Below are 24,078 nucleotides of genomic sequence, written 5' to 3' on the forward strand. Positions count from 1 at the left end.
TGGGCTGGACCCCAGAGTAGTGGGCGGGCTTGGGTTCCCCTCTCCCCCTCCCCCCCCCACACACACTTGCCGCTGAGGAAGCGGCCAGGCTATAGACTTCCAAGCCGCTGCAAGGAGCAGCTAGACTGTTGCAGAAGGAGTCCCCCGGAAGGAGTCCCCCAGAAGGGGGGAACCCGGATTGTGACATGGCCGGAGGGCTGTGCCATGAATCAGAGACAGTGAGACTGGAACTGCAGTGGGTCTGCAGGAGGAGACAAGGACAGGAGAGCCACCACCACCAGAGGGCACACCCGCTGACCAGAGCTAATTCCATAAATGGCCAGCAGGAGGTGCCAGTGTGATGAGTGACCCCGTGACACCCTGTATTCACATCCTACACACTATTGTAAAAATCTTTGAACAAAAGTATACTTTGTAAAGTATCATTTGAAAACTCATACTTTGCTGATATGTATCATCCTGATAACATGTGTGTGGCAGCCATTCATGTGAAGTTAAAAGATTCCACTTTATGGTATTATTAACATATGTTCCAAACTGAGGTTGGCAAACAGGTCTTTCTCAGACAAAGGAACGTGTGCTCTGTTTAAATTCCATTTAAGCAGTAAACAGAGTCATGAAGAACGAAGGGAAACAAAGGAAGCTCAAACAGGTGAGAAAAAAGCAACAGGGAACATCCTTCAACATAGACTCTTTGTATCCTGCTACCCAGCTGGAAATGTTTTCAAGAGGGGGACTGAAACTATAAAAAGGCGGGACAAACACATCAAGGCGCCCCTCTCTTTCTGCCCATCCATTCACGAAACTGAAAGGATAAAGGAAGCAGCTGTTGGACTGAGGGAGGGGTCTTGACCTCAGAAGTTTGGTAGGTAAGACCGCTGAAAGCATGTGTAGAGAAAACTTTGCTTTGAATTTAACATATTTTGCTAAGTTAGGTACCAATAATGATTTATCTTTATTTTTTCTTGTATCACCTTCTTACTTTTTATGCCTCATTACTTGTACTCGCTTAAAATCTCTCTTTATAGTTAATAAACTCGTTTAATTGTTTTATCTAATCTAGTATGTTTAAATTTAAGTGTCTTGAAAACTCAATTTGGGATGGCAAGTTGTGTGTATATTATTTCTATTAAAGAAATAACTGACTTAATGTAACTTTTATTGTCTATGATAAGGTTGGGCAGAACAGGACATACATTTCTGGGGGGAAATTTAAGACAGAGAGTGTGTTGGGGGTCACCTTGCAGTATAACCAAAGCTGGGGAGAGCAGGATTGTAACCCAAGTGTATCTGGCAGGCTGCAGTTACACACAGACATGGAGGGTGTGGGTTGCATGCTGGAAGGCTGCTTGTGAGAGGCACAAGTGGAACTCCTTCAGCAAGGCATTGTAAGGCACCCAAGATTGCAGGGGAAGGGTGACACAGCTGCTCATTAGTCTAGATTGTACCCTGGTATGTCACAATGGGATTGTCATATTGTTGATGACATGGTTTGTAAGAGCAATAACATGCTCTTCATCCCTCTTCAGGGCAGAGACAAGGACTTGTCTGTAGGAGAGAAAAAGAGCCTGCAGCACTAGGCCTGGTGGAAGACCTGAGGCCTGAACCATAGTCAGCAAAGTCAGGCCATGCCAGGAACCAAAATCAGGTCATCTATTAAAGTAGATGCTTACAAGTTTACTGTCCAATATATGACCTTGGCAAAGGTATTGCTAGTGATGCCAAAACACAGGCATTCCTAAAAAATAACAGATATTGGGTATGTGTGTGAACACATTCCAAAAGATTAGCCCAGGTACATCCTGACCTAACACAAGATAAGATGGTTTGATTGAAGTGATGAATAGAGATGTTTTGCCCAAGACACCTGGAGCAAGATACAAGAGGCAGTAACAAGCAGATGTCATGAAACACATAAGGTGGTACCTAAGTTGTACTCTATAAATGTCAAGGTACTTCCCTGTAACCCTTTGTGTGGTCTAGGGGACAGCAGAGATTCCTGTTGCAGACTGAGCTGTTCCTTGCCACAGAGAACTCGTGTGTTAGTATACCTGTAACCACAGACCCAGGACACTAGTACTGTGCCATGAGAACAATAAACCTGTCCGAGTGCCTTTGTCACTGAACCGTACCTGTAGTCTTTCTTTACACTGAGGTCTGCTGAATTAGCAAGCTGTGCTATTGTAACCCACAGGCCTAATAGGGAAATCTATTGGGGAGTGGGTAGGAGTGGGTTGTGTCTGGGTCATTGTTGCTAGGCAGATGCACAATTAACACTTCACAACCAGAAGTTTCTGGAATTGGGTGTGGTAGCTTTGGGTATACTCATTAGGTTCCCTGTTGCTGGGGTCAGACTCCATGAGGGCAAGCAGTCAAGGCAACTGCTTTACAAAAGGCCATGTGCCCTGTGTGGGCTGGGAGAAGCTGAGCCCAGGAGCAGGAAGCAGGCTGTTTTCCCTAAGTCTGAAGCATTTTGCAGCAGGTTGGTGACATTGTTAACCCTCCAACATGGACGTTCTGGCAGATCCGATACCACAGTGATGGGAGCTCTATAAATATATGTAATAATAAAATCATTATAATATTAATAGTGATAATTTGAAGTATCTCAGGACTTCTAAACAATGAAGTTTAGCCATATCTGAACATAGTTTTCAGTAACTGTGTTAGGTGAACTGTGGCTGAACATAGTTTATATGGAGAAGAACAAACATTCAGCATTGTGTTAGCTAACCATGATTAAACCCTTACGATGAGCTCCGTGATGAAAGCACATTCTTTTAATCTGCAGTTTGTTCCGTTGATTGAATTGAGACGAGTCATGGAGTGACTTACTCCTAACAAGAAGTGTAACAGAATCAGACCCATTGTGATTATTATTGACAGCATCCAGGATTTTCCAACAAGATGATCTGACCTCCCCCAAAATGAAGATGAAATCAAAGGATAGGACATTTTTGATCAATTCTTCATTGCTAGAATGTAAATCGTGTCTTCATTCTCCTGCTGTCACTGTTTGAGTTTCCCATGTTTATTGTGTAATTAATGGGAAGAAAAAAACAAAGACAAAAAAATGTGTTCACTTTCCACTAAGTAAACTAATTGACCTTAAGTATTGCTTTATTCAGGAAATACAGACTTTTCAAAGGACATCAAACAGGAACTGTTTAGCTGTAACTGGTATTGAATAGGTGCAATTGTACTGAATTAGTGCATTATCAGTGAGTGCCTACCATTTTTTTCTATTAGATGAGATTTGCCGTTATGCAAGTGACTGTTAAATTGGCTTTCACAATGAAATAAAACTTCTCCAGTGAAACCACAGCAGCAGCTCAGCGTCTCACACATGCAGACACCAACTTCAACATGGTAACTTCAAAATGTCAGTGGGACCATTTAAAAGCTATAATTGTTAAGCCAGAGCAGTTAAAATTAGACACTCACATGGAGTCCAGGCACTCTTACTAAATAGTGGATCTGGCCTTAAACATTAAATTTAAAAAAATAGATTTGCTACATCATATATTCAGATCATCAGAAATATCATATGTTAAATTTAACCACCTCATTAATCCTCACATTCCATAATTAGTGCACAGCTTTGCCGGGACTCTTTCCCCATTCCCATAAAAGCTTTAGTAGGGTGCTCAATCTGTTGAACCAAATCAAGATTATGCCCTTGCTTTACACTACCACACAGTACAGTACAGTAACCACAAGATCAAAGTTTAAGTAATCAGAACCCTTGAATATTTGGAGTAGCTGCTCTAATATATCCAGACATTCAGCTAATAGGGGGTAAAAGTGTTACACTGACCTTATTCAAGTACATTTAGGGCTTGATCCCAAGCTCACTGAAGCCCCCTCCCTCCCTTGTGTAGGTTGTGCAAGAGTGTTCAGACTAACACTATACTGGAGACACCTTATGGCATTAAGGTAACTTAATTCAGTAAAGTTTAAATCGTATTGAATTAGGTTTAATATCTTTTGGGTACATTGTATAAAAAATGTTGCTGTGTCCATGCTTTTGTGGAATTGTATGTAACTGCACCAGGAGCAGGGGGATGCTAATATAATTCTGCAGGTCATTAGCCCATCGTAGCTACGTGGAGAGGTTGCCACATATTAGTTCAAACTGGATTCTATACAGACCAACAGTCAATAAATAGCCTGGTTTTAAACAGGCTCAGAGCCTTCTTCCTGATCCAGCAAAAAGACAGGATCCCTGATCCACAGAGGGCCCAAGCCTGAGGGAAGCATTGGAAGGACTTGGCCTGCTGACTTCTCCCTGATCCTGAGGCTAGCAGGGGCTAACCTGGCCCTGTGCAACTAAGACCAACTTGGGCAAGATCTTCAGCTGGTATGATTTGGTGAAGTTTCATTGACTTCAGTGGCTCTATATCAAGTTACACCAGCTACGAATCCAGCCCTTCATCTCTAATTGTCATTTCAATTCTTGTTAAAAAAATTCTGAACAGGTTGCTGAAGGAGACTGTGAACATTCCAGAGAATAGCTTCAAACACATTTAGACTGGGACTCTGAACGAGTATCCACAAACATGCACAAACAGGAGGGGAGGAGGGACAGCTCTGTTTTCCCAACATTAAGCACAAAGCTCCAAGACTGGTCCTTTGCTATTCGGAGTAACCTGAATATTGTTGTGGTTTTGATAAAGTAATCAATTATCACATAGTCCAGTTGCCTGGGTGGCAAGATAGACTGGAATTTCCCAGGGGACTGGTCTGTGACTCCATAGTAAGGCAGTTATAGTGCTTTAGGAGTTCACACTTGTTACTGGATTTGTGAAATCTAATTATAGAACACACAGCTAGTTTCGGATCTCTGCCCTGGTGCTTGACAGCCTGCCCTAAGGTTGACATTCATGGTTGTGCGCCACTCCAGGCAGGGTGACAGTGCCAAATTTAAGCACCTCATTTGTTTAAGCACATCTCAAGCTGTAGAGACTCATGATGTTAGCTCTGGAGGCCTCCTGTTCAATCCGTGGTCATAACCAAGATTGCACATGCTATAAAATTGAAGCTGATCTGGGATTCAAACTGCTGTGAGCCTGAGACAAGCTTTCTCTGTTCAGGGAAAATCTGTAACCCTCTGTTCAGTGTGAGGGGGTCCTGTGACACCTTTAAGACTAACAGAAGTATTGGGATCTCCCAATATCTCCCAATACTTCTGTTAGTCTTAAAGGTGTCACAGGACCCTCTGTTGCTTTTTACAGATTCAGACTAACACGGCTACCCCTCTGATACTTGTTCAGTGTGAGTGACACATACCCCTGTGTGCCCAACCCACAGAGTATGTGAGTGTGTTACAGCTGCCAGCTGGGGAATTATTTCTCTAACTCAGGCTTTTAGCTCTAGACATCCCCAGCTCAATCCCCATTCACCAAGATGGTGAATCTCTTCCTCTCCCATTCCTCTTTTGTCTCTGTATGAGCCTCATTGATTGTATTTTGTTTGAATTTACACTGTAAGCTCTTTGGGGCAAATTGTATTTTTCCATAAAACACCCAGTGCACAAACAACACTCTATATTTTTTTACAAAGTATTTATTAATATTTGCACTAATGGCCTCTGAAATCAACTCTTATCAACCCAAGTGGGAATGACAGTCATTCAGTATGGTGGGAGTGCTCTGGTTGGCTGGAGAAGATTCCAGTTTGGGGTTTCTGCCCTGCTTCTTGACAGTCTGCTGTGTGTTTTATCACCTGAAACTGCAGCCATCAGTCTGAATGGTAACACAGCAAATCGAAGGGGTTGTGATTTCTCTTTCTCTTTGGAACATCCCAGGATTATGTGTCTCACGGATGCTGTGATCTTCTTGTGTTGTTCAGCAGGCTTCAGCTAAGCAGCTCTCTTCTCACAAATACAGCGATATTGTTCAGTACAATTATAGGAGGTGGCTTCTCCTGCCTTCAAAAGTGCACAGGATGCTCCAGGCTCTTTCCTCTTTACTTGGAACCTGGGGTGGAAAGCTACATTTAACACTCAGCCATGCCATTTTTTTAAATCACAAACAGTGTCATTGCATTTGGCTGCCTAAATATTGGAGTTAACTTGTCTTACCTATTAATTTCACTTCTCAGAATAACATGTCCTCCAAGATGAGCTATGAAAAGCATTTCTTTGCGATTTGGAATTTTTTTTAGTGTGAGATTGTTAATTTAGCTGAGAAGGCCTCTTGTTTCTATTTACTGCAGCTGTTGTGCAATTTAATGTTCAAGGGTAGGAGGGTATTCTCTTCTTTTCCTCATTAAGTGTAATGGTGGCATCACCCTTAGTCAGTGTTTCAGCTTTGAAATGTCCCATTTTAGAATATTTGTGAATGTCTATATTCGTATGTAGCTCTGACAGAGTTACACCTACCACTGTTAATGTTATTCAATTGTTTTATTATGTTTATTCATTTAGATTTAAACAATCCAACTAGCACCACTCCTTCCTGTGAGAATTTGTAGAAGTAAAAAATGCACAATAATTCTATATGTTCAGTAGCAGTGCCAGACTGCAAATTCTGTAAGAAATGCACAAGGATGTAAAACACAAGAGAACAACTTCTAGATCTGCCAGAGACTTACAGCTCAGTAGAATAAGCTGTGCCATCCTCCCACATCCAGCTTGTAGCAGCTCCCGTACGGAATAGTCCAATCCAGTGAAAACACACCAGTCTGTTTATGAAATCCTGTTTGGGAACAAGACTAAATCATTTACATCAATCCACTTTGGTAGGTATATGGATACCAGGGATGAGAATGAGGTTGATGTGTCCCAAACAGGACCAGTGTTTCGTAATGCCCATACGTTGGCCAATCACACCTCATTTTTTCCAAAATAGTTAACCATAGATTTTATGAGATTTTTGCCCAATTTGATCTGCACCTGCCCCTCCAGGGAAGCATCACAGCTACTGTCCTCGCTGAGAAGAACTGATAGGATACCCTGGAGAACAAGTCAACACAATTGTCCCATCAGCCAGGGGTATCACTAATGAGAGAGATGAGGAGTTCTCTTCCCGAGCAGCACAAACACTAACCCAACAGCATTTCCAGCCTCTGTTAAAGAGAGACAAAGCTTGGTTTTATTCTCAGATGGGTTTCATTTCATTGAATTCAGTGGAGGACGTCCTGATTCACCATGGAGTGAGAGGAGACTCAGACCCTAGGAATGGACTTTCTGCTTTCCTCGTGCTATGCAGAGCACTAATCCCTAGGCTAGGACATCACACTCCCTTTAATCAGTCCTGAAGTCAGTGATAAAATTTGCATTCACTCCTTCTCTGGTGCCCAAAATCTGCCCAGTGTCTCTTGGGGACACAGCTCTGAATACAACACAAGCAGTTTAGAGGGTCATTTTACCCTGCCAGTGTTATTTTTCATTTTATACCCATATCCCACTTCCCCAGCAGATGAATATTGGGCAGGTGTAGTTTGGAAAATACAGGAAAATAAGGCAAAGGGTAAATTCCCCACCAATTCTTCCTTGTTCTCTATCCTCAGCAGTCTGGAGCTGTGAGACGAGCAGTATTCTCGACTCTTCTCCCAGGAGCTCCTTTCATGTGTAAAATGGTAACACTTCCTTCTATGCTGTATCCAGCCCTCAGGGCAAGAGCTGCATTTATCTCCTTGAAAAAGAGAGCAATATAGACCCGTCATATTTCTCTATTGATGGGTACGACGCAGTGTGATACAGAATGTCATCGTGTACTAGCTAGTGTGTATATTTCTCCCTGGGAATGTACTGTTTGTCTTGCCAGCTAGGATGAAGCTGATGTGGGTGCCCCCAAAATAACCTGGGATATGGGATACTTGGGTCAAGGCTCTTTTCTGAATCAGGCAGAGCAGGGACTTAACCCTGATTCTCCCTCATCCCGCATGAGTCCCCTCAACTCCAGGCTATTGGCTACTCTGGGGTTTCTCTATTTTTTCATGGAAAACTTTGAAAGGTCTCAGTTTTATCCCAACATGAACTGGGAAAATTTTGAATTCTCAAAAGTGCTCATGGGACAGGAAACCTGTTTCCCATCCAGCTCCATTCAGATTACAATGAACAAGAAAGGTAATGAGAGCACTAGAGGAGAGAGGGAGAAATCCTCACGTAGGAACAACCAGCAGAGCACAGCATTGTCCTCCTCACAAAAAGCAATTGTGCAGGAGCTAGCAACAGTGAGATGCCTTTCTGAACAACTTGCTTCTGCTGCAGATGAATCATCACCATCATGGCCTGGTTTTCAAAGTGATGGCAATGATGATGTTGACTAGGATGAAAACCTGATATCCAAGCTAGCGCAGTGTCACCGCTGTGGGAGGGAATGAGGGTCTCTCTGTGCAGCAGCCTATTTGTCTCTTGCATTTGTCAAAATCCCTGTTTATCAGTGTCTTTCCCTTGTACCATTGAGAGATGTAAGTTGGGAAGGAGCCGCCCAGGTTTCTCTACTTTGAAGCTAGTGAGCCAGGGATCATCGATCATGTCCACTATTATGGACACCATATTTTTGCTAAGATTTGTTTGTGGCTTTCCATGTAATTAATACTTAGATGAGGCCCTTGTACATTTTGTGCAGAGGGACAGAAGTACCTTTTGTTGTTAATAAGGACAAGGAGAACTGGATTCTGATTAAGCAACAATATTACCATAAAGGATATAACAGAAGAGTGAGCTCTGATCGATACCTTCCCTATTCACAACAGTTGAGAGTTCTATGTTATTGGTTTGGAGATCACCTCTTTGCTGCATGCAGTTTTTCAAGATTTCCTGCAGTTTGGTGAAGTTTTTCAGAATAGCCTGTTTCTGGATAAGTTCCTCATTCTGTCTTCCCACTTGATGTGAAGCCTGGAGAACTTAAATCCGTAAAACAATAAAACAATTATAACAAAATTAAATACACTTTTATAGATTGGTTTCCTTTTGCAGTCTAAGGATGCTAACAGCAATTGTGACAGTTGTCATCATGGCTTACACATTGGGGATTGAACTTGAGACCTTCTGAGCTAAAAAGCACAAACTCCTACAACTTGAGTTAAAGGCTTGGTCTACATTTGAAAGATAGATCAACATAGCTACAGTAGTCAGGGATGTGAAAAAAACATTCCACTAAATGATGTAGTTATGACAAGCTAACCCCCAGCACATATACAGCTATGTAAATCGAAGAAAGCTATGTAGCTACCATCATTTGGGGAGGTAGTGTTCCTATTCCAATGGAAAAACTCCTTCCTTCAGAGTAGATCACATCTATACTTTTGGGTTATGCCAGTATAGCTAAAGCAATGTAGCTGTTCTGGTATAGTCTCCATAGCATAGACATACCCAAAGACAGAAAGTTTTTCACAGTATTCTCATTTTTCCTTCTCACTTGATGGGAAGCCTGGTGAACTCAAATCCTTAACACAAGAAATGAGTTAAAACAAAATTAAATACACTTGTATAAATCATTTGCTTTTTGCATTCTCAGGATGCCAATAAGAATTGTGGCAGTTGCCCTCATAGCTTACACAGTGGAGATTGAACTGGAGACCTCCAGAGCTAAAAGTATGAGCTGATACAACTTCAGGTAAATGCTTGGTCTATACTAGAAAGATAGGTCAACAGAGCTACATCGGTTAGGAGTGTGAAAAAAACCATGCCTAACTGACATAGCTATGCCGACCTAACCCGCAGCACGGACACAGCTATGTAAATGAAAGAATGCTATGTAGGTACCACCATTTGGAGAGATGGTGTTCCTATTCCAATGGTAAAACTCCTTCCATTGGAGTAGGTCATGTCTACACTTTGGGGTTATGCTGACATAGCTACAGCAGTGTAGCTATTCTGGTACAGTCTTCATAGCATAGACATACCCAAAGACAGAAATGTCAGTAGCCATGGGCTGTAACAACTCATGTCCTCTGTGGATTAGCACACGGGAGGGGGGGGGAACCAATAATCCCAACTATACATATACAATGATAGGATCTAAAATAGCTGCTACCACTCAAGAGAGAGATCTTAGAGTCATTGTGGAGAGTTCTCTGAAAACACCCACTCAATGTGCAGCGGCAGTTAAAAAAGTGAACAGAATGTTGGGAATCATTAAGAAAGGAATAGATAATAAGACAGAAAATATCATGTTGCCTCTGTATAAATCCATGGTACGCCCACATCTTGAATACTGCATGCAGATGTGATCGCCCCATCTCAAAAAAGATATATTGGAATTGGAAAAGGTATAGAAAAGGGCAACAAAAATGTTTAGGGTTATGGAAGAGCTTTTGTGCGAGGAGAGATTAATAAAATTGGGATTTTTCAGCTTGGAAAAGAAACTACTAAGGAGGGATATGATAGAGGTCTGTAAAATCATGACAGGTGTGGAGAAAGTAAATTAGGAAGTGTTATTTACTCCTTCTCATAACACAAGAACTAGGGGTCACCAAATGAAATTAATAGGCAGCAGGTTTAAAACAAATAAAAGGAAGTATTTCTTCACACAACACAGTCAACCTGCAGAACTCTGCCAGAGGATATTGTGAAGGCCAAGACTATAACAGGGTTCAGAAAAGAACTAGATAAATTCATGAAGGATAGGTCCATCAGTGGTTATTAGCCAAGATAGGTAGGGATGGTGTCCCTAATCTGTTTGCCAGAAGCTGGGAATGGGCGACAGAGGATGGATCACTTGATTACCTGTTCTGTTCATTCCCTCTGTGGCACGTGACGTTGACCACTGTTGGAAGACAGGATACTGGGCTAAATGGACCTTTGGTCTGACCCAGTATGGCCGTTCTTATGTTCTTATGTGATTTATACAATGTGGAGTTTTCAGTTTTATTTTGATGTTAAAGTAATTAAGGAATTGGTAACACTGCTTTGCTATTTACAAAACAGTCTCTATGGTCTTCAAATCTGATTAACAGAATATGTGCCAACCTGAACTGATATTTTCCAGTTTTTCTCCTGGAACAAAACCCAAAAACAACAAATTTAATTTCAGATCTATAGGCAGCCAAAATGAAATGGAAAAAAAATCAACAAAAAGGGAGAGGGGGGTCTTTTCATTTCCTTTTAGGGTTGTTTTTCAATCCAAAGCATTTTTTTTCAGTTCTTCCTAGAGTTTTGTTTTGAAGTAGTTTTCAAGCTTTTTATTCTGAAATCACTGAAACAAACCATTTCTCTTTCTTAAATAAAAAATCAATTTTTTGGCCAAAATTATTCATTGAATTCTACCTGAATTCACGAATAGTTTCAGTGCCCTGAAAAATGCATTTTTTGGCTAATAAAATATTCACTGACAAAAATTCACCCAGTCCTAGTCATGATGCCATTTCTAACCACATTTAAACTGTAGATAGTTTAAGTCTCAAATCAACTCAAGTGTTCACTCAGAAGGACTCTTAGGACCACCCCTCTCCCTAGGCTTCAGAGCTGGAGCTGCACCACAGAACGTAACTTCAAAGTGCTGTCTGTACAGCGATTTGTAGAGCATTAGTGGAAGCCCCACTAGCCTGAGTCTGTTGACCTGGGCTTGAAGGCTTGCTCCTTCTTGCTCCAAAATGTTGTGTAGACACAACCTTAAAAGTATCTCAGCTTCTCACATGTTTTACAGGTAATATTCAAATCACACTCGGCGGGCAACAGGCTCTGAATACCAAATGAAAGTTGTTTTTCACAAAGTAATGCAAACTATGACAGTGTCTCACACATGCATTTACACACCGCATTCCAAGCCCTTCTAAAAGTTATAATGGTTCAGATCATGTTTTGTTGCCTTCTTGGCAAATACTTACCCATGGCAACCCAAACCCTTGCCGTTACTAGCAAAGCCAGACAGAGGAGCCCCAGAATCACTGTAAGGAGCCATGGTGAAGATGGAGGAAATTCTAACAGAAATAAGAGAGAGAAAATGAAAGAAAACATGGCTAGAATGTGCCCCTGTCCTGAGACTCTGGGATCAGGTCAGAGCTCTCAGCCACACCAGTCTACCAAAGCCAGAACCCACCACTGGAGCTAAACCAATCCAATAATAATAACTATTGAATGTGTGCTCAATAAATCTGGCATGAATTGAGACGACTTGGAGAAAACAGTTGCTCCTGGTGAAGGCCAGACCTGTCACATCCCAATTTCTGCCCAGGCCCTGGCCCAATGTGGACCTAAGCAAGTTCCCAGTAACGTGCCATTTCCTGCCACAGTAGACAAAATTCTAATTTTATTGTTTCTGAAATATGAGACCATGGACAGTAGCTACAGCAGGAGGAGGATGTTTTGCTATGAACACTTTGATAAAAGAAAGTAAGGAGCCAGCAGCTCATAATGCATAATATTTTGCTGCCTCTTCTGCTTTGAAAGAGTGTGAAACTCCAGATCAGAGTAGGCCATTTCTTGCTCACTAATTTCTGATAGGAAAGGAAAGACATCTGGAATGGATGGAAGGATGGCAAGGATGGAGAGACAGGTCTATGAAATTGTCATTACAGTAGGCGGGAATATAAGTTCATAGATGTTAAGGCTAGAAGGCAACGTTATGATCATCAGGTCTGAGTTCCTGCATAATAAAACACAGGCCATAGACCAAACACACAGTAATGCATACGACGAAGTGGGTATTCACCCACAAAAGCTCATGCTGTAATACGTTTGTTAGTCTATAAGGTGCCACAGGACTCTTTGCTGCTTTTACAGATCCAGACTAACATGGCTACCCCTCTGATACTTGACAGTAATTCCTGTTTCTAAAACCAATAAGTTATGGCTGAACTAGGTCATATCTTATAGAAAGAGAGTCAATCTTCATTTAAAGACTCCAAATGGTGGAGAATTATCACATTCCTTTGTCATCTGTTCCACTGGTTAATTACACACACTGTTCAAAATTTGTGCCAGATTTCCAATTTGACCTTTATCAGAGTCATCCAATTAGGAAGCAAAAACAATACCATGTGACTTAGGTGACAACTCATATAGCTCAAATAGTGAAGTATGAACAGTGAATTCTTGAAGCAGTAGCCACTTCAAATTAAGTTAACAACCAACTCAAAGATTGGAACATAAACCACATACTGAATGATTTCAAATAGAAAACTTTTTTTTTTTAATTTAAGCCTGTTCTCAGATAAGTGATGAACAGGGAAAGGGGCTGAATTCTCTGAGGACCAGATTCTGCGATCCTTACTCATGTTGAGTCGTACCTTATTCTGTGGGGTAAGATATTACTCCCCATAAGGAAAGGAATTAGAATCTGGCCCTGTAAAAAATGTTCCCTGCAGTAGTGGCCTAGTAAGAACTGAGTGAAATTGTGTAAGGACATCAGGATTTGACCCAATGCGGGCTGTAACTATTAGATTATGCAGACGAACAGAAAGCATATATTGAGATGGTGAGTTCAATATTAGTTTCTTATTTTCTGCTATCTGTAAACTATATATAAACCATTGTAAAAATATTTCTGTTTCTTATGAGGCTTGCAAATAAGACAGTTATTACAAGAAACCTTGCAGGGCACCAGTAAACTGATGCCTTAGCTTGCAGCAACTAGAACTCTGGCCTATCTAGAAGCTGTTCTGGAGAATAGCCAAGAGATTCAGGTTGAATCATCTAAGAGAACTCAGCTTCCTTTTTTGTATCATATTCCCCAAAGCCCCCTGTATATAGTATGCAAAGCTTGTGCAGCATTATGGTTGTAGATGGGAGACCTGGCAAGTATAAGGAGTCCAAATGACTATAATGAAATGTGCCAGACAGGTATGGACTTTTGGACTTAATAAGTGTCAAGTAGATTTCCTGGGGAATCTCTGGGGAGGGGTTCATGCCACAACAACAACAACAAAAACACCTTTTTGAAGTTACACCCGGGGGAGTGGGCCATTGACTGGGGTTTACCTGTTCTTGGAAACTGAAAATCAAAGACCAGAGCAGTATAAAGAAACAGTTGTACTAAACAATTGGGGTATGGTTTCTGATCTTAAATGCTGACATGAACTTGGGAGCAAATGGGCAAACCCAGTTGTGGGGGTCTGAAAATTGACATCTACCAGAGCCTGGGGTTGGAGCTCAGGGTGATCTTAGGTAAGCTTTTAGCATGCATACAGGTCATTTTATTGTTTTTTAATATGTTTTCTCTTTAATGCTTTTGTCCTAAGAATAAATGCAGTTTGCTTTGTGAAGATTGGTTGGTAACTGGAATACACTCTTATAGCCCTTGGAGAAAGAGTTAACTGCCGGCGGTGGCCCCTGATCAGATCTGCTGGGAAATTGCAGTCAGGTGCAGAGGGACTGCAAGCATAAACTCCCAGTCTGAGGGCGAGTGACAGCTGGAAAGTCTAAAATCTCAGGTAGGTGCCCACAAGGAAGAGCAGGAGGGAGGGTCATATATGTAGCTAAGTCTGGAACCGCGTCAGTGGTTATCCTCAGGTCCAAGAGACCTTTCTCATGAGTGATGGCTCCAAAGCTTTGCCGACTGGCAGAAAGATTCCATGGTGAGGCTTCAGGGCACCGGAAGTTCTGGAAAACCCGAACAGGGCACTCAAAACGGTAAATATTTGCTCACAGAGCAATCCACCCAGATGCCTTCTCTGAAAGCCCACCTGGGGGTCAGTCACCCAATCACAGGTGCACTACCCTCTTCCCTCTTAAAAGGCGAGTACCACCCAGTGACAGAAGAGTTTATTACTTCATAATCAAATTGCTGCATTCCGGGGCTTTGTAGGCACAAAGCCACCTCCTTCCCATATCTGGAAAACTATTCATTTCTGGGGGTACCTTCATATCACACAAACTGGCACAAAACTAACAACATAGTTTTACTGACATTTGAGAAAAATCTCTAACACAGATTCTTGCTATATAATGTTAGGGTTTGTAGGATAAAGTTCAGGAAGGAGATTTGAGAAGGGCTAAAAGAATAATGTTAGACATAGATTCAGGAGATTATAAATATACAGTACCTGTGACCCTGGCATGCTTTGGTCTTCGTTTTCTCTTCTGCTCTGCAGGAGTATGAAATCTGAGGTCCACAAAGCTCACTGACTGCTCACTCATTTCTGGTGAGTTATGGGATAGAAATTCCAGAGATGGGGTTAGTGAACTGAGATGAACATTGGGATTTGTACTGCAGTGAAATGGCTGTTAAAGCCAGTAATAGCATAAACATGAACAGGAGCAATGTAACAGGCCAGCCTGCTCAGTGGATCAGTACGAGTGCTCCTGCATTCCTCACAGACACTTAACTCCCACATAGCAAAGGCCACAAGAAACACTGTGATGATTTGGGTCACAGAAACCCCTTTGGGACTGCCACCTGATGGGTCTAGACTACCTCTGAGCCCATTTTCCCTGCGAGTTTGGGACTTTAGTACCTTGTCTTGTTCAAGCCAGACATGTTTGCCTGCTGCAAACACAGATCGAAGTCTGAACCACGTCCCCCAAAAGCTGCAGGCTTAACTGAAAACAGCTTAACAAGTGCTCCTGTCTCCAGCACTCAGATACCCAGCTCCAAATGGGGACCAAACCCCAAAGAAATCCATTTTACCCTGTATAAAGCTTATACAGGTTAAACTCAAATTGTTCACCCTCTATAACACTGATAGAGAGATATGCACAGCTGTTTGCCCCGTCAGGTATTAACACATACTCTGGGTTAATTAAGAAGTGAAAAAGTGATTTTATTAAATACAAAAAGTAGGATTTAATTGGTTCCAAGTAATAACAGACAGAACAAAGTAAATTACCAAACAAAATAAAATAAAACATGCAAGTCTAAGTCTAATACAGTAGGAAACTAAATGCAGGTAAATCTCATCCTTAGAGATGTTCCAATAAGCTTCTTTGACAGACTAGCCTCCTTCTAGTCTGGGTCCAGAAATCACTCATACCCCTTTAATTACTGTCCTTTATTCCAGTTTCTTTCAGGCATCCTCTTGAGCCAGCTGAAGACAAAATGGAGGGGTTTCCCAGGGGCTTATATAATCTCTAGGGGTGGAAACCCCTCTCCCCCTATGTAGAATTACAGCTACAAGGTGGAGTTTTGGAGTCACATGGGCAAGTCACATGTCCATGCATGACTCAGTTCTTTACAGGCCAATGCCATTGTCCATATGCTAGTTTGAATGTTCCCAGGAAAGCTCAGATGTGGATTGGTGTTTATCAAGGACCATTGTTAGCCAAGTACTCCCAATTACTTGAATAACCCCTTCTGACTATGTTGACCAGATTTGCCTTACGTGCTTCCTACAGCAAACACTGTAAATACAAGCATATAGCCAATGCTCATAACTTCAGATAGAATCATAGAATATCAAGGTTGGAAGGGACCTCAGCAGGCCATTTGGTCCAACCCCCTGCTCAAAGCAGGACCAATCCCCAACGAAATTATCCCAGCCAGGGCTTTGTCAAGCCTGACCTTAAAAACCTCTAAGGAAGGAGATTCCACCACCTCCCTAGGTAACCCATTCCAGTACTTCACCACCCTCCTAGTGAAAAAGATTTTCCTAATATCCAACCTAAACCTCCCCCACTGCAACTTGAGACCATTACTCCTTGCTCTGTCAAGATATAAAAATGATACATGCATACAAATAAGATGAATACATTCAATAGAACATAACCTTTGCAAAGATATGTTACATGGCATATGTAACATAAAACATATTCAATTTATGTCATATTTACATTCATAAGCATATTTCTATAAAGCATTATGGGGTGCAACGTCACAAACATATTCTACCTTTTATGGCTGGCTAGGCCACTCCATCACATCCCGGTGGATGATGATTTGGCCTCAGTTATACACACCTTTGTCACCTCCTGGCTGGGCTAGCAATGCTTTTTAGCTGGGCATGAAGCCATCAGTCGCAGGACATTCCAACTACTACAGAAAGATGCAGCATGTCTCCTCAGCAACACAGGCTGCTGCATGAATATAACATCAGTCCTCCAGTCACTGGACTAGCTCCCTATAGAATACCAGGTCAAATTAAAGATATTAGTCTCTAGCCTCATGGTGCTCAGATTCCTAAAAGATTGCTTGAAGCTCCAAGATCAGGCCATGGGACCAACAACTCCACTTCTTTGGCACAATGGTATTTTGTACCACAAGGACAAAGCTGGTCTATACAGGAGACAGAAATTTCTCAGGAGCAAACTTCCACAGGAACTAAACCATCACAGACATCACCTTCTGCTCACACACTCACACACCCTCCAAACTACACTGTTCACATAATTTCCTCTAGGCCAGAGGAGAAGAAAAGAACAAAGTGTATGTGACAGATGTTAGTCACCTCCCTTAGTGCACTACTGAAAGGTACTCAGATAGATAGTGATGAAGGTGGCATAAGAAAATGTGAAGAATAGAGCAGCCACACTTTATCTCCTTCTGATACTAGTAACTGCCTGTATTTATAAAAAATAATGTAAATATAATGGAATGATGCAGGCCCTACCTAGTTACAGCTGCAATTTAGTTTCTATTATAAACTCAATTTTGGGGCTCCACATAAATCACCAAAAGGGCAGATTTGTATTAAAATTAGTAGGTGAGAACTTGGTCCAAGGTAAAAATTTTCTGCAAAATTTAAAGTGAGTTGGGAGAAGATGTTTGCCAGATTGCTACCCTCAAAATACAGTTGGCCACTCCCAGTCCCTATTCAAGCCCAAATTAATACTGTGTAAATTTGCAAATGAATTTTAGTTCTGCAGTGGCTGGCTCATTACAAAAGCAGCTTTGCCTCTCCTGGAATTGACACCTCCTCATCAGTTATTGGGAGTGGACTATATCCACCCTGATCGAATTGGCCCGGTCAACACTGGTTCTCCACTTGTGAGGTAACTCCCTTCTCTTCGTATGTCAGTATATAATGCCTGCATCTGTAATTTTCACTCCATGCATCTGAAGAAGTGTTTTTTTACCCACAAAAGCTTATGCTCAAGTAAATCTGTTAGTCTTTAAGGTGCCACAGGACTCCTTGTTGTTTTTGTAGATACAGACTAACACGGCTACCTCCTGATACTTGTAGAATCAGAGACAGCCTTCTAGCACTCTAGAAGTGCTGTGTCTTCTCCTTAAAATACTTTGTGTAAATTTGAGGTCCTCTAAGAACCATAAATATATCCACTAATTAAAGGAAATTCAGAGAAAATACAACAAAAGACATCTGTAATCTAATGAAATCTTATCTGACATATCTACAGTATGTAACTTTCCTTCATCGTGGTATGGTTAAGGGGTGGAAGACTCGATAGATGAAGAAAAATTAAGAGCTTGATGTAAGAAGTGCAGAGAAGCCCTAAGTTCCATGGAAGACAATGAAAGTTGTGTGTGGTTTTAACAATCAATAAGGGGGTCTTGAAAAAACAAATGAAGTAAACTCCCTAGAGGTGGCATGGATGCTACTTAAACCATAATAAAATTTCAGAAAATGCATGTACCAATGAATGAAAAAAGAACCAGAAAGGCAAGTAATAAGCCAATATGGCTACATGGTGGGTTTTGAGAAGCTATTCAAGCCAAAGAGAGTTCCTTCAAAATTTGGAACTCTGACCCCACTGAGGCCAATAAAAAGGATCATAAATTTCAACCGGTAAGAGGGAAATTAGAAGAATCAAAATAAATTTTGTATAGCAAATAGGTATAAAAACAAACAAGAGATTGTTTAAGTTTAGCAGAAGCAGAAACCCTGAAAAAAAATATCAGTAGGTCTTCTGAATCACCAGAGTTTATAAGGACCAATTAAGGATGAGAAACTGCTGAGAAGCTAGATGATTTCTTTGAATCACAGAGGATATTGGCAAGAGTCCTACCCTGACCTGCTATTTTCTGGTAACAGAGATTGGGTTGCAGAGATTGATCTGTCAGAAGAAGCAGTGCGTGAGCAACCAAATAATTTATAAATCAGTAAGTCACCACGCCCAGATGGTACATCTCAGTATTTTGAAGGTTCTTAAGTACGGATTAGCTGAGCAGCTCCTAACAAAAATATGTCATCTCTCATTAAAAACAGACATTGTTTCTGAGGACTGGAGGGTAACAAATGTTGTACCTGTATTTGAAAAAGGCTTTATGGGTGATCTGGGGAAATATAGATCAGCAAGCCTTATAACTGTACTTGGTAAATTGGTTGTAAAGATAATTTAAAACAACAACAAAACACCTGGAAGATCATGATCTGATAGGGTCTAACCAGAACAGATTCTGCAAAGGAAAATCATGTCTCATGAATCCTTTAGAATTCTTTAAATATGGCAATAAGGTAGTAGATAAATTAGAGAGGGTCCCGCACAAAAGGCTACTGAAGAAGTTAAGTTGTCATGGGGTGCGACGCACAGTGTAGTCATGGATCAAAAACTGGCTCTAAGGCAGAAAGCAGAGTTGTAGTAAATGGTCAGTTTTCATCAAGGAAAATGGTTAACATTGGAGGCCTCAAGGTTCTGTATGAGATCCCATGTTCTATAATGTGTTTATTAATAGCATGGAAAGGCAGGGCGTAAATAATGAGGCAGCAAAACAACACAATGCTATTTAGGTCAATCAGAACTAGTGAGGATTGTGAAGAACTTCAGAGAGACCTAAACAAGCTAGGAAAATGGGCAATATGATTGAAAATGAAACCCAATGTCAGTAAATGCAATGTAATACACATTTGAAGGGAAAATTTAAACAACTTGTACACCTTACAGAGGTCTAAATTAATGTATCACCTCAGGAAAGGGACCCAGACCTCACTGTAGATAGATTAATGAAAACCTCTGCTCTGTGGGTCAACAAAGCAAACAAAATGTTAGTATGCATAAGTAATAGAGAATTATACAAAAATATTATGCCTTTATATAAGTCACTGGCCTGGCCTCATCTAGGTACTGCGTGCAGCATTGGTCATCCCATCTCCAAAAAGGCTATTGTGAAAGCGTTCACAAAAAACAAGAATGATCAAGGTAATGGGAAAACCCACATATGAAGACAGATTGAAAAGACTGGAATTATTTATTGTAGAAAGAAGATGAAGAAGAAGGACCATGATAACAGTATATAAAGTAATAAATAATCTAGAGAAGGCAGAGCAGGAAATTCTGTTCTCTCAGTCTCTGTAAAGGGACATTCAATTAAATCAAAAGGTGGGAAATTCCAAACTGATAAAAGTAAATAGTTTTTCACATATTATGTAAATAAACTGTGGAACTCACTGCCACAGGAAGTCACTGAGGCCAAGAACTTATAAGGATTCATAAAGGGACATTTATATGGGTATCAGAATATGCAGAATTGTAATTAATGGCAACAACAATTTTAGAGAGTCCTGACAGGGGACGTAATACCTTTTATTGAACCAACTTCTGCTGGTGAGAGAGAGACAAGCTTTCACATGGCTACAACAACACTGCATACAACAAAAGTTAGGGAAGGGATATTAGACCTCATGAATCAGTGTTTAAGCCAACCTCTGTTAGAACTCAGAATGAAGCCTAGTGCTGGGGGCAGATTATTCCACATATGACTAATGTAATGGTTTAAAACTTCATTGGATAGCATCTGATGCTAGCCATTGTCAGGGGCTGGATATTGAGCTAGAACTAGTCTGATCCAGTGTGAAAATTTCTATGTCCCTTCATATGACAAGTATTTGAAGGGTGAATGCAAGAAAGCTGAAGAGAAATTCTCTAGCATTTTCTTAGGTACTATTAACAATAATGAGAAGAAATTGCGTAAAGGGAAAATTAATGCTGAATATCATAAAGTGTTCCTCTGTAGCATGGCAAGCCCTGTTAAAACCTGAGTAATTTAAAACTGAACTGGACAAAGCCTTGTAAAGTAGACTGTAGAGTACAGTTCTTCATTGCTATGTCTTTTCCATCTCTCCTTTCTATATTTCATTAAAGAATAATAATTCAGAATGATTATTTACAGAGATCCTTTGGTCTTAGTCCCTAAGAGGCACAAGCTGGAGGCTATGAAACAAAAATCTGCATCCCCAGTTTTCCATTGCATATAATTGCAGCTTTAATAGCCAGTCCGATGAATTGCAGATCTCCTTCAACTCCTGCTGACTTCATAGGCATTTCAGAGTAGATTAAGGGGCATTCAGCACCTCACAGGATCCAATCACTAGTATTCACAGTTCTGTAATTTTTTAGAATTTGATTTAATGCACATTTCATGGCTATGCTAGAGTTCAGCAAATCATTGACTCAGACATTTGAGGTGTAACAGACTACAATCTAATTGTAATTCATTTAGGGTAACATTTTAAAGGGTGAGTTTGGCATTGAAAATCAATGAGATTTAGGTTCCTAAGTGCCTAAGTCACTTTGAAAATGGGCACCTAATAGGATTTTGACAAGCACCTAATTCCCATGGGACTTAGGTACCTTCAAAATGTCACTGGGCAACTATCTGCATCTTTAGATGTCTAAACACTTTTGAAAATCTGGTCCTTAGGGACTTTTGAAAATATTACCCCGAGTCCAATCCTCTGGCCAAGATAAGATTGTTCTCTATGGTATGTGAGGTAGGATTAAAATAAAATTAATAGAAAGAAAGAAAGAAAGAAAGAAAGAAAGAAAGAAAGAAAGAAAGAAAGAAAGAAAGAAAGAAAGAAAGAAAGAAAGAGCAATTAAAAAGAAAGCAGGGTAAACGGAGACCAAAACCATGCAAATAGTTAAGGCTTACAAACCCATTGAAAATACAGAAATAAATAGGAAAATCTTAGAAATAAATAGTACACAGGAAAGGAATGAAGGCAAAGAAGAAACATCTCATATGAACACTTCCCTCTTTTTCTCCTGTGTGTTCTCTAATTAGACTGTATGGACTAAAGGGAAGCAAACTCTTTTTCTCTCTGTAAACTTTCCTACACATTTCCCCCTCTCCCATTTTCCCATCAACTATAAAGAAAGTTACAGTTTTACATTTTGAAGTTTTAATTATATTAAAAAATGTTCAAAACAAGAAAAAAAAAATCTTTTCACAAAAATATTTTACACCCCCTCCCTGTCCCATTTTGGGGACCAGCTCTAGTAGCTATATTTATATGGCCTTATCCTACAATGTACAGCGCACAGGTGAACCACTATGCTCGCATGGAGCACCATTAAATTCAGCTTCGCTGTGTGAGTGTTCTGCAGTCCACCCAGGCATTGTACGTCGCTGTATCAGAACCACAGAGTCCAATTCTGCAATGTTCTGAGTACTGTCAACTCCCATTCACCTCATCACCTCACAATACTTGGTTTTCCTTCCAAGTGCTTTGTCCAGTGCTGTTTGATACTAGCTAGCCTCCATCCATAAGGGAGGGAAAATGTCACCTCAGACATTAAATAAATACTAGACTACAATTGCAAGACTTCCCAATATAGTTTGTATTAATCTTTATCCAAGGAAATAAAAAAATTAATGTACAAACAGACACAACGAATGTAATCTATAGCAATTACCTTAGTAAAAAGGAAAGTCCCTGGAGAAAAACTGGTATTAGCTTTGTTTGTGTCCGAGGGTCCACAGCCTCGGCCTCCAAGTCCTGGACTACAACTTTAAATCCTGTACTTCCCTTGTCTTTGCCCACAGGGAGAGAGATGGGAAGTGTGATATCACCGTTCGAGTGTCCTGTTATAAGTGGAACAGCACAAGCCAAGAGAGGGATAATTATTTGTTCTGCAATGTTCCGGCTGAAACCGCAAAGGAAGCGCTCATATTGCTGATTAGAGAGGCACGGCCCTTGTCCAAAAGCACTGAGAACAAAGAGACTTTCCTCTTCAGAGGACTGAACCAGCACTGACAACACCTGTTGTTTTAACTTCAAAAGCTACTTGGTGTTATTTAAATTCTGAAGCTAAGTAACTGTCAGAAACAAATACTCAACTGAAGTCCAAGCACATACCCTCCTTGCTTTAGTTCTTGGATGGGACTTTTCATGTTTACTCTCCAATGGCCATAGAAGTCAACAAAAAGATTCCCACTGACTTCAATGGTATTTGGGCTGGGGCCCAAACAGGACTCCCCACTACCAGCAGCACTGGCGGAATGAGCATCATCATCAACATCAGCACTTGTGGCTTCAGCATCTTCAACCCCATAAGCACCTTCATTCCTATTTGGCAGTCAAGTGTGGAAAGTGAGAAGATGGAGAAAGCATTTAGCTTGGCTGAATGGTTAGATTCTGGGATGTGCTGTCTATGAGTGACATTGCATCAAAGTCAGGAATCCAGCCTTCTCCGTATACAACCCTTAGAATGGGAAAGACACAAGAAGAACTTTGGATGAAGCCTTTCATTGATGACATTTCTGGGTCTCTAGCGGTATGGATTGTGGTCTCTGCTACATCTCTCAGCTCTGAGAATGTGCAAGAAAATGCAAAACAGCTGTTCACATCTGGAATAGGGGCAGTGATAGATGATGATTTATTAAGTGCTGACAGTGTGCACAGCTGAGTACAAGACCTGCCCCAAGGTGCTCACAATCTCAAGAGAGTGAGAACTCAAATCAGACATAGCATTCACAGGGAGGCCTAGAGGAAAGTTTTATCTTGGAGATTTAGAGAATCTTTCTGGAGGGAAAAACACTGGGCCAAATTCTGCCCTCATTTACACTGGTGCAAATCAGTAGTATCTCCACCTTTCTCCGTGAAGTTACTCCTTATTTACATTATGACTGAGAGCAGAATTTGGCCCTGCATTTTTCCTGATAGAATCCATGGAGAGTGAATTTCCAGATCCCAGGGACAAAGCATCATGAAAACAACATCACTGAAACTGGGCCCAGGACAAATCAGTTTGGGTACAATACATACATGAACTTTCACCCAGATTTCACCCAGATTCGATCCAAAATACAAATGTTTTACTGAGGTTCATAAAAATCGGTGTGACTTTGTGTTTAATTTTTGCATTTCTTAGTTTCAGCTGGGACAAGAAGTGGAAATGCCTGAGCAGCAAACTTTCATAGATTCATAGATTCTAGGACTGGAAGGGACCTCGAGAGGTCATTGAGTCCAGTCCCCTGCCCGCATGGCAGGACCAAATACTGTCTAGACCATCCCTGATAGGCATTTATCTAACCTATTCTTAAATATCTCCAGAGATGGAGATTCCACAACCTC

General features: G+C 40.9%; 1 protein-coding gene across 1 annotated transcript; it reads right to left on the reverse strand.

Moving 5' to 3' along the window:
• Window positions 1-5,387: 5,387 nt before the first annotated feature.
• Window positions 5,388-22,490, reverse strand: LOC128843690 (natural killer cells antigen CD94-like). The gene is made up of 8 exons (XM_054040729.1): window positions 22,418-22,490; window positions 16,784-16,944; window positions 14,935-15,030; window positions 11,779-11,871; window positions 8,737-8,853; window positions 7,486-7,637; window positions 6,595-6,698; window positions 5,388-5,978 (listed from the first exon to the last, which is right to left on the reverse strand). The coding sequence occupies exons 3-8, from the start codon at window positions 15,026-15,028 to the stop codon at window positions 5,861-5,863; spliced, it is 678 nt and encodes a 225-aa protein (XP_053896704.1). The 5' UTR covers window positions 15,029-15,030; window positions 16,784-16,944; window positions 22,418-22,490; the 3' UTR covers window positions 5,388-5,860.
• Window positions 22,491-24,078: the final 1,588 nt, after the last annotated feature.

This window comes from Malaclemys terrapin, chromosome 1 (assembly GCF_027887155.1).
Source record: "Malaclemys terrapin pileata isolate rMalTer1 chromosome 1, rMalTer1.hap1, whole genome shotgun sequence".
Lineage (NCBI taxonomy): Eukaryota > Metazoa > Chordata > Testudines > Emydidae > Malaclemys > Malaclemys terrapin.